At 30.5% G+C, this 15,024-nt stretch overlaps 2 protein-coding genes across 2 annotated transcripts in view; both read right to left on the bottom strand.

The window, feature by feature from the left end:
* Positions 1–15,024, bottom strand: part of sd (TEA domain transcription factor 1 homolog scalloped) — a 127,869-nt gene that overhangs the window by 27,781 nt on the left and 85,064 nt on the right. Inside the window, exon 4 of the mRNA XM_087162143.1 lies at positions 9,017–9,313. Coding sequence (XP_087018269.1) covers positions 9,017–9,313 — 297 coding nt within the window. The remainder of the gene's footprint in view (positions 1–9,016; positions 9,314–15,024) is intronic.
* On the bottom strand, positions 13,144–14,730 carry LOC147810894 (THAP domain-containing protein 2-like). Its single transcript, XM_087160926.1, has 2 exons — positions 14,527–14,730; positions 13,144–13,434 (listed from the first exon to the last, which is right to left on the bottom strand). Exons 1-2 carry the CDS (start codon positions 14,595–14,597, stop codon positions 13,239–13,241), a joined length of 267 nt encoding a protein of 88 aa, XP_087017052.1. The 5' UTR covers positions 14,598–14,730; the 3' UTR covers positions 13,144–13,238.

The following is a 15,024-nucleotide window of genomic DNA, read 5'->3' on the forward strand; positions in this document are numbered from 1 at the left end:
AGGAAGTTATTATATTTTATAGGGGGCACATTCCTTCACACATTTTCTTAGTTTTATTTAACGTAGCGATATTTTAACGTATTATTTAGCGATATTTTAAAGTATTTAGTGAATAACATCAAAAGTCTACTACTTATAAAGCATTTAACACAGGAACAATTTTTTATTAAACAACCATCTTACTGTATTTTCACACTTTAATATATATGTCTAAATATAGTTTTTATTATTAATTAGAAGTAAAAAATATTTTTTATAATATTTATAATAGCTCAAATCTAGAATTTTCTTCTAAATGCAATTTGTTATCATAGCAAACCGGACAACATAATGAAGCTAATATCACCATTAGGATCTCAATATCAATTATTCGATTGCCACACAGATTGTTTTTATCCAAAGGCTTCAGTTCTTTATTGACATCCATAGAAATCGATAATTTTGAAGAGCTTGAAGTAATAGATTCATCTGTTTTACACAATTTTGAATAAATGGTATAATCAACTTTACTCAAATCATTGCTTTTGGTGGCATGTTGATTACCGTAATATTTACGTTTCTTAGATCGAGAAGTACGTCCTTTACCCATTTCAATAAATTCATCAAAATAAATAAAAAAAATTTTTGAAAGAAATCAATAAATTTCTTCAAAACAAATCAAAATCAAGATATAGAAAGTACGCTTCAAATGTAAACAAACTATCAGAAAATATGCTAACTTTTCATGTTACCCACAAACAGTAGCCACGAAACGTAAAATCTAATTAAAATATAATTCAGATTATTAGCCGTGAGTTTAAGAGCTTTTAAAAATTAAATATCTAAGAAAAATAAAGACACAAATAGAAATGGATCCGAAACTATTACCTACTACCGGCTTCATTTGTGTAATTTCCGGTAAGTTGGACAGCTGTCATCTGTTACTAAAATAGCTATAACTAAAGTTCTGCTTGACGTGCATTCAAAAACAAAACAGTTTTTAAAACTAGAAAAATTGGGCATTATTATAAAGCAATAAAATAAAAAAGTGATTTTTTGTGAAAATCCTCTTTTTTAAGGTAGTCGGATACCTTAAGCGAATTAAAATATTTAAGCATACAATCATAAAATTCAGTTAGCCAAAGATAATTCCATGCAAAAACATTTCTAGTGAGTTATTACTATTTTTATTTTATAACAGTCGAAAAAATTTTGAATTGTAAGGTACACAAATTTTACAGAATGTATTTTTACATGGCAAAATTTAAGAGAAATCGGTTATATAGTTCCTGAGAAATTGAATTTTAAATATGCGAATTCTTCAAAATTTAATTCCTCAGGAACTATTCAACCGATTTCGCTCGAAGTTTGTATTTTGCCATGCAAAACTTTAAATCAAAAATTTTAAAATGTTAAAAATTTTATACCTTACAATTCAAAATTTTTTCGACTATTAGTGAATAAAATAATAAAAAAGTAATAAATATTTACTAAAATTTCTTTTCTGCACGAAATTATCTTTGGATAAACGAATTTTATAAGTGTGTGCAGAACATTTTCAATTTACAAAAAAGTTCTCTAAATCTGTTGAAATACGCAAAAAGTAATGAACCGCTCTCTTGGCCAAACTATGGGGACCATATTTCCTAAATTGCAGCAAAATTTTGGGGGGTCTGAAACCCGAATCCATAGAAAAAAAGGTATGTTTATTCAGAAAAAGTATGTTTTTGGTGTCTGATTTCGTAACTTAAAATATCGTCTGCACTAATTAATTAGCATATTTGGGTCACCCCCTTGGACCATTAATAATGAGTCCTAGAACGTGAAAATCCTATCCTTAGATCAAAAATTTTTTAGGGCAGTCTGTATTTTTTTTTTCTGGGCGGCCTTGTTTGAAATATTTTATTTTAAAAAGCTGACATGTTCTTAAAATTTAGAATTGTGGTGGAGAAATTTCAACAGATTATTTTTCTTTTTAAAACTGCAAAGCAATAAAATTATGCGGTTTGTAGTTTTCAGTAAGTAGCTTTATTCTGTTTCCAGATTTTTTCTCAAATTTAATTTTATTACAAATACAATGTAACCTAATGAAAACCGATTTCATTATGCCAAACATTTTTTAACGCAAATTACGCGAAAAAAAAGATACTTGCCAAAATCTAATAACATACAAATGTTTTCTGGTTAACTACTTTTAAAAAAAAAATGCTGACGGCAGAACGGCATTTTCGCAGGTAATAAATAATCTGCAATACCATAATTCAAATCAATATATATCGAATTCTGATTGCCTCGTATTAAGTTTGATAATATACTACCGAAAAGAGTAAAATCATCAGTTTATTTGAAAATTTTTTAAAAAATAGCAATAATAGCATATATAAATTCTCTTTAGTCATAACGTCTTTGGCGGGTAAGTTCAGTCGCGAGGAAACTTCGCTTTTAAGGCTGTTTTGTAAAGGCTAATATGAAATGATGCTTTTTTGCGAATAATATGCTATTTTTATTACTGCTATGAGTTTGCAACTGTTACTCATGGCTGTTATGTGAAGTTAAGCCTATCTAAAGCCAGCGCTGTCTATGCTTATTTTGAAAATGGTGTAAAACGTCAATATCGAGAACGGACCGCGGTAAAATTTTCAAACGTTGACAGGTCCGCAGTGATAAAAAGGTTGGGGAACACTGTATTACAGGATACTATTCTACCCTACCAAAGGTAATTATTATAGGCCAATTTACATGCAAGCCATACACTTTTTCTCTTTCTATTTTTTCACCCCGTAGCAAAATTGCAGCGACACGGCGACATTGTCGCAGAACGTTACAGAGTTCTTGCAGAAAGATTTTTCTTTTCAAAAGCAAAAAATTTTACTTTTATTCACTACCGCAATTTGCAGATCATATTTAAATCTGTATTTTCGGCAGTTATTGATATTGATTTTCACGTGGTTTTTTAAATATCCTGATATATTTCAAATGATATTGAAAATTCGAATCGTGCATTTGAGTATTTACTTTTTAAGGCAATAATTCTATCAGTTTTTGGCAGTTGATTTCTCCATAGTTTTTAAGTCCGATATTTTTTATGCGATATTATTTATTACAACAACCTAATCTCGAAACGAAACACGCATTTGAGGAGTCGCGTGATTTGGTCGTCGATCTTTTTTTGGCAATTGCTACTACGGATTTCATGATTTTTAATTATTTTCTTTATTGTGATGACTATTTACAAAATGCGAAGAAGGAAATAATTTGTGCGCCACCCCTTCAACAAAATGCGAGAATATCACCCATCATATTAGAATAAAAACTTATTGCATGTTCCAATTTCAAAAAAATATTATACAGTTTTTTTTTTGTTGTAAACACAACGATTTTGTTATTTTAAATGAGTAACATATATGTTTGTTATTATTAAAAGTATCTTGCAGAATGATATGAGTGCCAGAGAGTTTTGTCGCAGATAGCTCGAAAAAATTCTGCCTGAGGGCAACTCAACTACTTCGAAGTCGATTAATCGTTTTAAAGACTGTCCAATTATAAAGAATTAAATTGCATGAACGACAAAAAAATGTTAATTAAAAAATTTAAGTACCGTGAGACTCATTATCTAATATTAGGAGAAATGGAGAGACTACCTTTAAATTATTAAATGTGAATCTGGATAAAAATAATGACAGTTTTAAGGCAGATGACATTGGTTTGATGACATTGATATGGAAAATTTCCAAGAAGTGTGGAAACTTGGAAAAATTATGAAAACATTCCAAGGACGTGATAAAAAAAATAAGAGCATGCCCTTTGAAAACTGAAACATGAATAATCAAACGTCCCATAAATTTATTATATAATTTAGAAGTTAACAATTGACTCGATTTGAATATTTTATTTGAAATTCAATATTTTAATTATTGCTAGAACATTCTATTCGATTTTTAAATTTGCATTTATTACTACTTGAAATTTGAACATTTTACTTTGTTATATTACTAAAAGTAACGTTTATTTAGTTCCCAATTTAAGTTCATTCAAAGACACTATTTTGAACTTTTTAATTTAAAGGAAATAATATTACACAATGCAACGGATAGAATATGTTTGTTTAAAATAGGAATGTAACCAAAAATGAATTAGAATGACGAATAGAAACTAGAATGACAAAATTTTCCTTTTCTCTTGACGAAATTCGTTTCCTCGAAGAAGTGACGATTGTTATTTCGTCAATTTGGCAAAATGTTCGTTCGGAGCATGTACCAGGAAACGGTTTCGTCAAAAATGAAGAAAGTTTCGTGAAATTTGAAAATCCACTTTTTTACAGTGCGCTGTAGTTTACCGTCCAAGAGTGATGCACAATAATTACAGATAATCAAACTAATGTGCGGATAAATTAGGGCAAGTTATTTAAACAGACAAAAATTTGTTAATTTTTTAAATTACTTAGATAATCTGCTAAATACTTAGATAATCTGTACATAGCGCAAAATTAGCGGTCCACCCTGAATAACTTTTGATCTAATAATCGGAATCTCACCATCTAGGACTCAATCTTAATGGTTTAGGGCAGGGATGGGGAAACTACGGCCCGCGGGCCAACTGTGGCCCGCCGGAAGATTTTATCCGGCCCGCGGACAGAATTTTAACTAGCCGATCAGTGGCGAATATATCTACTTTGTTTAAAACTATTTTTGTTGATTTCTTTTTTAACAAAGTACTGATGACCTTTTCACTTTCTCTATTTCTGTTCTACAAAACATAAATTAATTAAAATAGTTAGCACAAACAGCTTTAACTGGTAAAATGTTGACAGCAAAAGTTCTTTATAGAATAGCTGTAGATTAGCTCCAACTAGTATTTGTCTTTCTCGAGGAGCAGACATATGGAATCTAATATAGGTGAATTGTACTTCACATGAGGCTGACTACGCGTTTTAAGTTCCAACGAACGGATTTTTCTGCCGGCTCGAGTTCTAACATAATTTACTGCGTATGGAAAAGTTGCACACATACAATGTCATTGTAAATAATGGTGAAATTATTAAATGCATAAAATGGCTACTGCCTTTTTGAGTTATTTGTAAACATTTTTTTATCCCACAATGGCAACTAAAAAACGCAAAGTTGATGTAGAGTGACGTGCACTCAATGATGAATTGACTTTATTTTATTTCAGAAGTTTTTACTCGGCCCACCAAACTTTTTTTTCTAGATTTTTGGCCCACGACCCAAAAAGTTTGCCCATCCCTGGTTTAGGGGGTGATCTCAAGTATGCTAATTACTTAGCGTAAACGATATTTTAAATTACAAAATCTGACACAAAAACGTATTTCCGCTAAAGAAAAGTAACTTCGGATTTTGTGACCCCCAAAATATAAGGGGTGACCGCAATGTGAGAAATATGGTCCCAATAGTTTGGTCAGGAGAAAGAATCAAATGTTAGCTTTCTTTCTTTTTTTTTTTTTTTCGTATTTCACCATATCTCGAGAAGTTTTTAAGCGAATAGAAATTATTTTTTTTAAACACAATTATAAAAATTCGGTTATCCAAAAATAATCCCATGCAAAAAATACCTTTTAGTAAATATTTCTTTCTTTCAATTTTACTTTATTTAGTAATAAGTCAAAAAAAAAAAAAAAAATTCAATTGTAAGGTATACAATTTTTACATCATTTTCAAGAATGTGACCATCATTTTACACATCAAAATACAAAAATTGAGCTAAATCGGTCGAATGATTTCTGAGAAAAAGAATTTTAAAAATACGAATTTTTTTTAAAGCTTTGACTTTTTTGGAGCGATGTCCTAGCTAAATAACAGAGCTTTATCCTAGATAAAACAAGAAATTAAACTGTTGTAGTTTTTATGCAACATGTACATGTACAAATGTAGCAATAGTTCTAATTTCAATGAAAATTAGTGATTCCTAAATTTTCTAAAAGGAAAACAAATTTTTTTTTGGATTATCAATTTTGAGAAGAAAGCCTGCAATGAAGACAAGGGGTAGTTTAAACACAGATAAATTTACACCAAGACAATTGTTTTTGCAAAAGTGAAAAGGTTTAAAAAAGATAAGTGAATTGAATCAGTGATTACATCACTGTTATAAATGCTTAGTAATCACGTTATAATTATGGATAAAAAAAAAAAAGTTGCACTTTTTTGATCCACTATAGTTCATAATTATAAAAAAGATGCACTTTTATAGTTATAGGACTACTCCCACATATTATCATTGAACAAAGAGTTTTGAACTCTTTGACTTGCAATGTATAAATTATGGGTATTGTGAAACAATTATAGTTTTGGAATTATTCCCAGATAATTGAACAAAAAAATTACTATTAATGATGAGTTGAATGATTATGGAACAAAGAACATTTTGACTTAATCCTTGTAATAATTAGTCAAGTTAATATTACGGAAAATCTAAGTGATGATTAGAGCTGATACCGATTAAATGACCAGCAACCGGACTGCGATTTCATTAAAATTCAAAGCAATGTCCACATCACTTTCCATACTTCAGAAAATTTCTTTTCTCATAAATACAGAAAAGCCTTCCTTCCTGGGCCAGAGATTTTGCGAGATTTTTCTTTTATTTCCTGCCCCCCTGCCTATTCCAGAAGCGATCGAAATCTAGATCGCCTTTTCATTCTGCCAGCATCCCCCTCTCTCTCTTCGGCAAAGACCCCCCATCCCCCACTTCAGGATCCTCCCCCGCACGCAGAGGAGAGAGAGATGATGCGGAGGAGAGGGTCCTTCCATCTCTATATATATTCCAGGATAGAGAGGGGAGGACGTATGTGTACATGTGTGTGTCCGAACTATAATTGCACATTCCTGGCATTCCATTCCCGAAACGGGGATGGGGTTTGGGGGGAAACAAGGAGAGCCATTTTTCGCAAAAGTCGTCACTTTGTCTGCATCAGGTCTGAATGAACGTTATTTCCCCCAATCCCCCTTTCCCCCAATCTTCGAATGCGAGTTCCCAAAGGCGTGACTCGGTTCCCGACTATGTCAACATCCCTTTTCTCCAGTTTTTTTTTTATTCCTTTTTCCTTTCAGGAAAGCATCTTTCATTTTTTTTTTCTTCTCTCTCCTTTTCCCAGAAACTCTCGCAGTGAGAAACAGAACAACCCATCTCCAAAGATGTGCTCATTTTAATAATATTTTCCAGGACACAAAAGAGAGATGTTTTGCTTTTTTATTTGTGCTTTTAAATACGAACATCGAAATATTCAAACAACTGATTTCGTTTGATACAATTTGAGGTGCACTGATGCACAGTAATAAAAGTTTCGCTCGAAAATAGCAATTTGGAAAGATAACGTCATGGTGAAAATACGATGCTATAAGATCACGATTCGCTGTATAAGGTGTTAATGTTTATAAGTTGGAAAAAAAATCACTATTTGGAATAAAAAGTGTTAAGTTAAGGATGTTCATAATGCAATACTATTAGGAGTAAAAGATATGAAGTTTAGGATGTTATTCATAATCAGAGTAAAAGGGCTTAAGATTAGGATATTAAAAATATACCTTATTTAGAGTAAAAAGAGATAAGTTTAGGATTTTAAAAATATAATATTAATTGGAATAAAAAAGCTATATAATAGAGTAAAACAATTTGAATTTTGTGAACTGTATGCACGAAAAAGACTATTTCAAAGCAAGATAAATATACGATTTCAACTTAACTTTCAGAGCAGAGAGATCATGTTTTACACGGAACTGTGGTACCCAAAACCTAGTCACTGTCTATAAGCAGGATTTAAATTATGCATCGCAAGCAATTTCATCACTTAAAGTAAAATGCCGGCAGGAATTCTGAAACGATGTGACGCAGTCTTAACAAGGTTATTCGAACCTTTTCGCCCAAGAAAATTAAAAAAAAGTCACAGTTTAAGGGCCTTACACTTGAAGCAAACCTGTAATTTTAAACTGTATATGCCATCTTTCTGTAAAGAATTATCTGGGATTTAGAACGGATAAATAACTAAAATATTTCAAAAGTTATTAAACTTTTTTTAAAAATCGCAAATTTGGCGATATTTTTGGTCTAGATGAAAATTATTAAATCAATCCCTTATTTCCATTTTTTTTTTTTTTTTTTTTTTTTGCAAACTTTAATAAACCTCGATAATGCAGTAAGTAAGTTTCGAAATATGTAAAAATTAGACCACAAACGCTTTTCATTTTTTTTCAAAACTGGCTTTTCCATATTGACATTTCGCGCCATTTTCAAAATGATGTAGAGGGAGCTGTCGAAAGATAAACTAAACTTGAACGTAACGGTCAAGACTAACTGTTGAAAACTCACATCACTTATTAGAGCAGCTTTTTATTCGCAAAAAATTTCACGCAACTAAAGGGCCTTCGAAAAACAGACTTTAGAAAGCCTGAATGGCAAATTCACTTCTCAAGCTCTAAGATTTTATGTTTAGAAAAGAGCCGACCGGCCTGTCAGGTAATTGGCCTTGCATCAGAAAGGTTCTGGGTTCGAATTCCGGGCAAGGCATGGATGTTCTTCCACTCTCTGTACTATCTGTCCTTACTGTGGGAGCAACGTTGGCTCACCTAATAGGGTGCCCCTGGAAAAGTGGCCAACAAATCTGCCCTTCAGATGCCTGTATGACATAGGTCATTCCCCAGGCGGGCATTGGAAAAAAAAAATGTTTAGAAAAGTAAGAATTCTGTTAAATTTAAAGTAAGTAATGAAGTTTCAATTGCTGAAATTTTTTTCTCCCAAAATATAAAAATGTAAACAAATTATGGGACGATTACGCAGTGAGGAAGGAATCTTGACATAATTTATTTGTATTTTGATACAATGAAAAAAAAAATCAGCATTTGCAACTTCATGTCCTACTCTAGGTTTGTCTGAACTCACTTTTTCTACACTTAAAAATTTTAAATTAGTAATTGAGATGAAAAAGAATCTGGAATCTATATTTCCTTTTTACAATGGACTAAGCTAGAGTGTTAAGTTGATCTTAGAAAATGTGCCTTTAATTTCGTAAATTGCAATCCATACTTACCATACATTTTGCCTTCATCTGAGAGGATAATCTTTCTCCGGCCACAAGGAGGATAAATGGCCAGAGCTTCTTGGAAACTCTGTTCAATATCGGGGCTCCACACACCCTCAGCGTCCGAGGAGGAGAGGTCATTTTTACCACCTCCACTAGAGTCCTTGGAATCATCGTCTTCAGAGCCATTGAGGTCTGGAGGAGCTAAGGGTGGAGGAGCCACGTGCCCTGTCGGTAGTGGGCCCGTGGCGGGCACTGCTGATATCCAAGAAGAAATTTTGGCGGCCTTATTTGGAGCAGAATAACCTAGAATGGAAATTGATACATTACTGAAAAATGTATTGTACTGTATATTACATGGGGGGGGGGATATACAAATAATAAAATTAGCAAAAAAAAGTAAAAACTTTAGGGGTCGTTCAGTATCACGTAAGCATCTCACAGGGAGAGTCAGTTTGTGGTTTTATTATTTTTGCAGATAAGGAAAGGGGGGACGAAAATTATGGGCAATGCATTAAAATCACATTATTTTCAATTTTTCGTAAATAAATGTATCTTCTGTTAAATATATATATAAAATATCACAAAAAACTAGGAAAAGAGCTACACATGAAAAAAAATTTAAATTTGAAATAAAAGTTACGTTTGAAGGGGAAAAAAAGTTACAAATAATTTCTTCATAATTTCTTCAAGACAAAGGTCAAGATTCTTAAAAAATGCTCTAGTCTAAATTTTATAAAATGAATTGAAATATAGATTTTGTTTATACAAAGCTACATTATTTGAATTTAATCCTAAAATTCGATTACTATTGTAAATTTCAAAGTTAAAACAAAAACAAGAGATTGCGATTTTCTTACGTAAGCGAGGGAGGGGGATTTTAAATTCATAAGAACAATATATTTGACATTAAGACAACTAAATTCATAAAAATTTAAACATAATACCAAATAATTGAAAACATATAAAAAAAATTAAAAAGCAAGTTTTTAAAATATACCAAAAAAGAGAATTTTTGTTTCTTTACCACCTCAAAACGTAAACCGCAGAGCTTTCGAGAGTTAGATAGCACTGGGGAGTTTTGATATGATAAAACTGATGAGCTCAACGCTTTGGGTCTGAGAAAAACATAGTTTCTTCATTTTCGATCTCCTTAAAATATGAATTTTTAGAAAGATTTAATTTATTATTTTCTTTTCTTTAGTTTAATAAGTGTTGGTTGGTTTGAGAAAGGGGTTAAAATTTCAAATAGCAATAAATTTCGTTGATGTCACTTACGAAACAATTCCAGCTTAGATTGGCCCAAAGCAACATTCTCAAGTAATTAGTCTAAAAATGAACTTAAGATGGACGATAAATTCAATTTAGCAATAAAATGATAAATCCTGCTATATGTGATCATTAAATGATAGTATCTTGCATTGACATCAGACATACAGCTCCAGAAAATGTAGTTAGTTGTAAGTTGATGTAATTCTGATTGACAATATATTCTATTTCGCAATAAAATGGCGATGCATTTTGCTTCGGGCAATCATTAAACGATTGTAACTTGCATTGACATTAGACACAGAGCTCCAGAGAAGATTTGAAAATGTAGTTAGTTGTAAGTTGATGTAATTCTGATTGACAATATATTCTATTTTGCAATAAAATGGCGATGCATTCTGCTTTAGGCAATCAAACGATTGTAACTTGCATTGACATTAGACACAGAGCTCCATTTGAGCTCCATTATAGTTAGTTGTAAGTTGATGTAATTCTGATTGACAATCTATATTATATAAAACGCTAATACGTACGTATGTATGTATCAATAAAACCGATGATATTTCTTTTCTCGCGCTGGCAACAGTTTTCATTTTTAATTGATTGGATTCGGCGCGCAAGAGCACGTAGTGAGCATCATATGGCTAATCCATGTTATATAAAACACTAATACGTTTTAATTGATAGGCTTCGGCGCGCAAGAGCACGTAGTGAGCATCATATGTCTAATCGGTGAATTCTCACTGAATTATCAAAAAAATTCTCACAAAATTATCTTCATCGAAGCCGATGCTTTACATCCGGCGCTCAGTATTATTTCATATTGTTTTACAACACATGGTTTTAGCCCTCTGGGAAAGACTTTAAAACAAAACTTACAACAGTTACTTTTCTCAACAACTGAAATTTAGAATAGTGTGATTAAGAAAAATATGTGAACTGTTTGCAATTAATATTGAAATGCACAGGTTTAGCCTTTTCAACAGTGAAAAGTTTTCGGAACTTCAGTGTTCAAAAAAGTATACAAAAGCTAGACGTTAAGAACGCATACAATGAGCGAGCATCGGATTGCGAAGCATTCGGAAATGAACTGCGAAAGCAGTTCCGGGGGTTGGCGAGCGCCAGCGAGCAGGGGGCGAAGCCTCCTAGTATATTCTATTTTGCAATAAAATGGCGATGCATTCTGCTTTAGGCAATCAAACGATTGTAACTTAAATCGACATTAGACATAGAGCTCCAGAGAAGATTTGAAAATGTAGTTAGTTGTAAGTTGATGTAATTCTGATTGACAATAAATTCTATTTCGCAATAAAATGGCGATGCATTCTGCTTTAGGCAATCAAACGATTGTAACTTACGTTGACATTAGACATAGAGCCCCAGAGAAGATTTGAAAATGTAGTTAGTTGTAAGTTGATGTAACACAGAGCCCATCATTATCAATGTTAATATGAGAAAATATTACAAAAAAAAAAAAAAAAAAAAAAAAATCTTAGATTAAAAAAAAAAAAAAAAATTGTCATGGAACAAGTCACGTGATTTCAAATCAAATTAAAATCAGAAATTTTGATCATCTAAAAACTTCTAACCAACACGAAATAGACTTACGCCATAATTAGTTTTAGCATCCCACTGAAATAAGCAAATAAAAAAAATGATAAACGCACGAGCTTTAATAAATAAATAAATTGCAATAAAAGATTAAACAACTCATTTTGTTACCCTCCCGACAAGAGATGGCCCAGAGCATAGAGTTAAGAGTATAAGTAGAGATGGCATTTCCCACCCTCCTATGAGTAGAAACTGAAGTAACTGTCGGCCATCTTGGATTATGCAAAGCATTCATTGTAACCTATGGTTGCATGGCTAGTAAATGGAAGTTTTTAAGTGTCAAACAAAACTTAATTTTTTTATTGCTTTTAGTTACACGAAAAAAAAGCGCCTCATTTATTACAATTTAATATTTATAAAAATAACATAACTAAAGATTAAATTTAATCATTTTTAGGCCAAATAATCTTAAATTTCATGTATGTAGATTTATTTTTTGACACATAAATGAAAAAAAAAATAGTTTAAATTAAAACGCTTTTTATTTTAAACTATTATTTTTTTATTTAATGCTTAAAAAAGAAAAATTTAAAATTAAAAAAAAACTTAAGTTTTTGTTAGTTATTTTTTCATGCATTTATTAATTTTAGAAGACAAACTTTCCCTTTCATAAATTATATCCCTCAATTGAAGCAGTCATTTTTTGTTGATTGAATCATCATAGAAAATAATTAAATTCTAATACTTTAATAAAAGTTGTAAAAAAAATAAATTAATATTTATTAAAAAATTTGAATTAAAAACTTCATGTATTATTATGTTTATCTTATATATTTCTTTCATTTAGTAGAATAACACTGACTTTTAAATTCTTTTTTCTCAGTTCATGAAAATGGATTTCTTATTTTATTCTTAAAAAATACACAGACATAAAAGAAAAAGAAATCATTTTATTTATTTTTACATTATATACAATCAATTTCCATATTTTTTTTAAGTAAATACTATCAGAGTTTATTAGTCAAGATTAATAATTCTTCACTCACAAATATGAATAATATATGTTGGTTATTCAACAGTAAAATATTGCATTAAATGTATTACAAGTGATAAGAATTTAAAAATATACACTTATTTATACACACATTTTAAAGTACACAAAAAACAAAAATTTAAAAGAACGTAACTTTATTGTTAACAATTTTTTCATTAATTTATTAATTTTAGAAGAAAAACTTTCCCTTCATAAATTATAGTTGTTTAATAAGAGTTGTAAAAAACATTTCATACATTTGTTAAAAAATTTGAATTAATACTTTAATTTGTCACTATCTTGTAAATGGTTTTTGCAATAATATTGAAAATGATAAATAGTTTAATAATTATTAGAGTAAATTAATATTTAAATTAGTTAACAATAAGAGTTTCTGTTCACTAAATTTTTTTTAATCAATGAATCTGTAAGACCATCAAGCAGATTTATTGTTCTATCAATCATATCTTCTGAGAAATGCTCATTACACAATTTACTACACAAAGAAGGTTTCCAATTAACTCGTCTCACAGCTTTGATCCATAACTGTTTACGTTTTTCATCTTTAGGAAAACTGCAAATAAAATTCCAACTTAAAAGCATGAACATAAAAACTCGTTAATTATATAAGTTTTTTAAAGAACCGACTCAAAAGATTTATAATTAGCAATTAGAAACTACTTTATTAAAATTTTGATAATTACAGTTAATCCAGTCGATAAGTTCAAAAAAATAAATGCAGTAGCACAAATAATCTGTTTTCAGTCTATTATACTCAACTAAAACCCACGACTACAATACAGATTACCCACAACTGAAACTTTTAATTTATTTCATTAACCCAAATGCATATCGATTATTAATAAAATGCACGAACTGAAGTAGTTCGCAAAATGAGAATATGGCAGATTTTTGCCAGTTTCTATAATTCACTGGATTTTCTATTATAAAATTTATGGAAAGGTATCCACCAAGGTTATAAAAGTGAAAAAAAGTAACAATTTGGGTGGATTTTTTAAATTATGTTTGTGTGTTAAAAGCTCTCAAAAAATTTCATGTCATTCATCAGTGCAAGAGTGATCATAAATAAAATAGCGGTTGAATAAAAATCAAATTGTTGACAAACTAGACATTACGATCATATTTTTAAATTCCACTTAATAGCAGAGCAACAGTTTGGAATTACAATTGAAAAAGCAACAGTGCTGATTTTTAATGTTTAGATTACGGAATAATGATCAATAACAGTAAATAACAGAAAAACACACAAAATTATTTGAGAAACTCTTCATGATAGATTAAATTTCATAAAAGCAAAAAATATTGTAGCAAATAAAATAAATACTTTTAACCATTCCCACTAATTCGAATAACACATGATACTATAATTATGCCATAATAATTGTCAATTAAGCAGTATAAAAGTAAACAAAATTACATTATCTTATTTACAATTAGTTTTATAGTTTTGATATTCTATAAGCCACTTAGAAATTCTATTTTGATTCATTTCAATAAAAATTGATAAGAATCAAGGTTAGGTTTGAAATGAATAGCTAATAGTTAAGAAGAAGAAAAAAAATCTTTAGTCTTCTGACATTCTGTAAGAACAGAATTTAAAAATACTAAATTAGAAAATGATGAAGAGAATTGAATTTACACTTACCTATGAAATGAAATTCCAGGCATTTTCTTTGTCCATCCATTCGTACAGCCATATGCAACGCAGTTCGTCATTTTTACAAGCAAAATATAATTAAATTCAATGTTTAAAAGGTAAAATAAAGAAAATCGTTAAAGAGAAATAAAAAAAAAAACGATAAAAATAACATTGATCAGCAAGTTCAACGTGTAGAAGATAGCAGCATTCAAATGTTTTGCATAAACCAATATGGCCGACCGGTTACAGTGATGGCTTCACTGTTACTTTCTCATGTCAACTCTACCTATACTCTTTACTCTATGGCCCAGAGGGCTTTTCCTAATTACACTCGCAGTCAGTTGTAACGCTTAATTACCGATTCTTCTTCCATTCTAAAAGATAGGGTTGGTTATTTAAAGTGACACCTACGGGAGATCCAGTTTTTTAAAGGGAAATATGACTGATGGTAGCTTGGTATGAATAATTAGAAATACAGTATTACAGAAATGTAGCCATAAGCTA

This window comes from Parasteatoda tepidariorum, chromosome 4, assembly GCF_982258835.1.
Source record: "Parasteatoda tepidariorum strain Cologne lab strain chromosome 4, Ptep-v5.0, whole genome shotgun sequence".
NCBI lineage: Eukaryota > Metazoa > Arthropoda > Arachnida > Araneae > Theridiidae > Parasteatoda > Parasteatoda tepidariorum.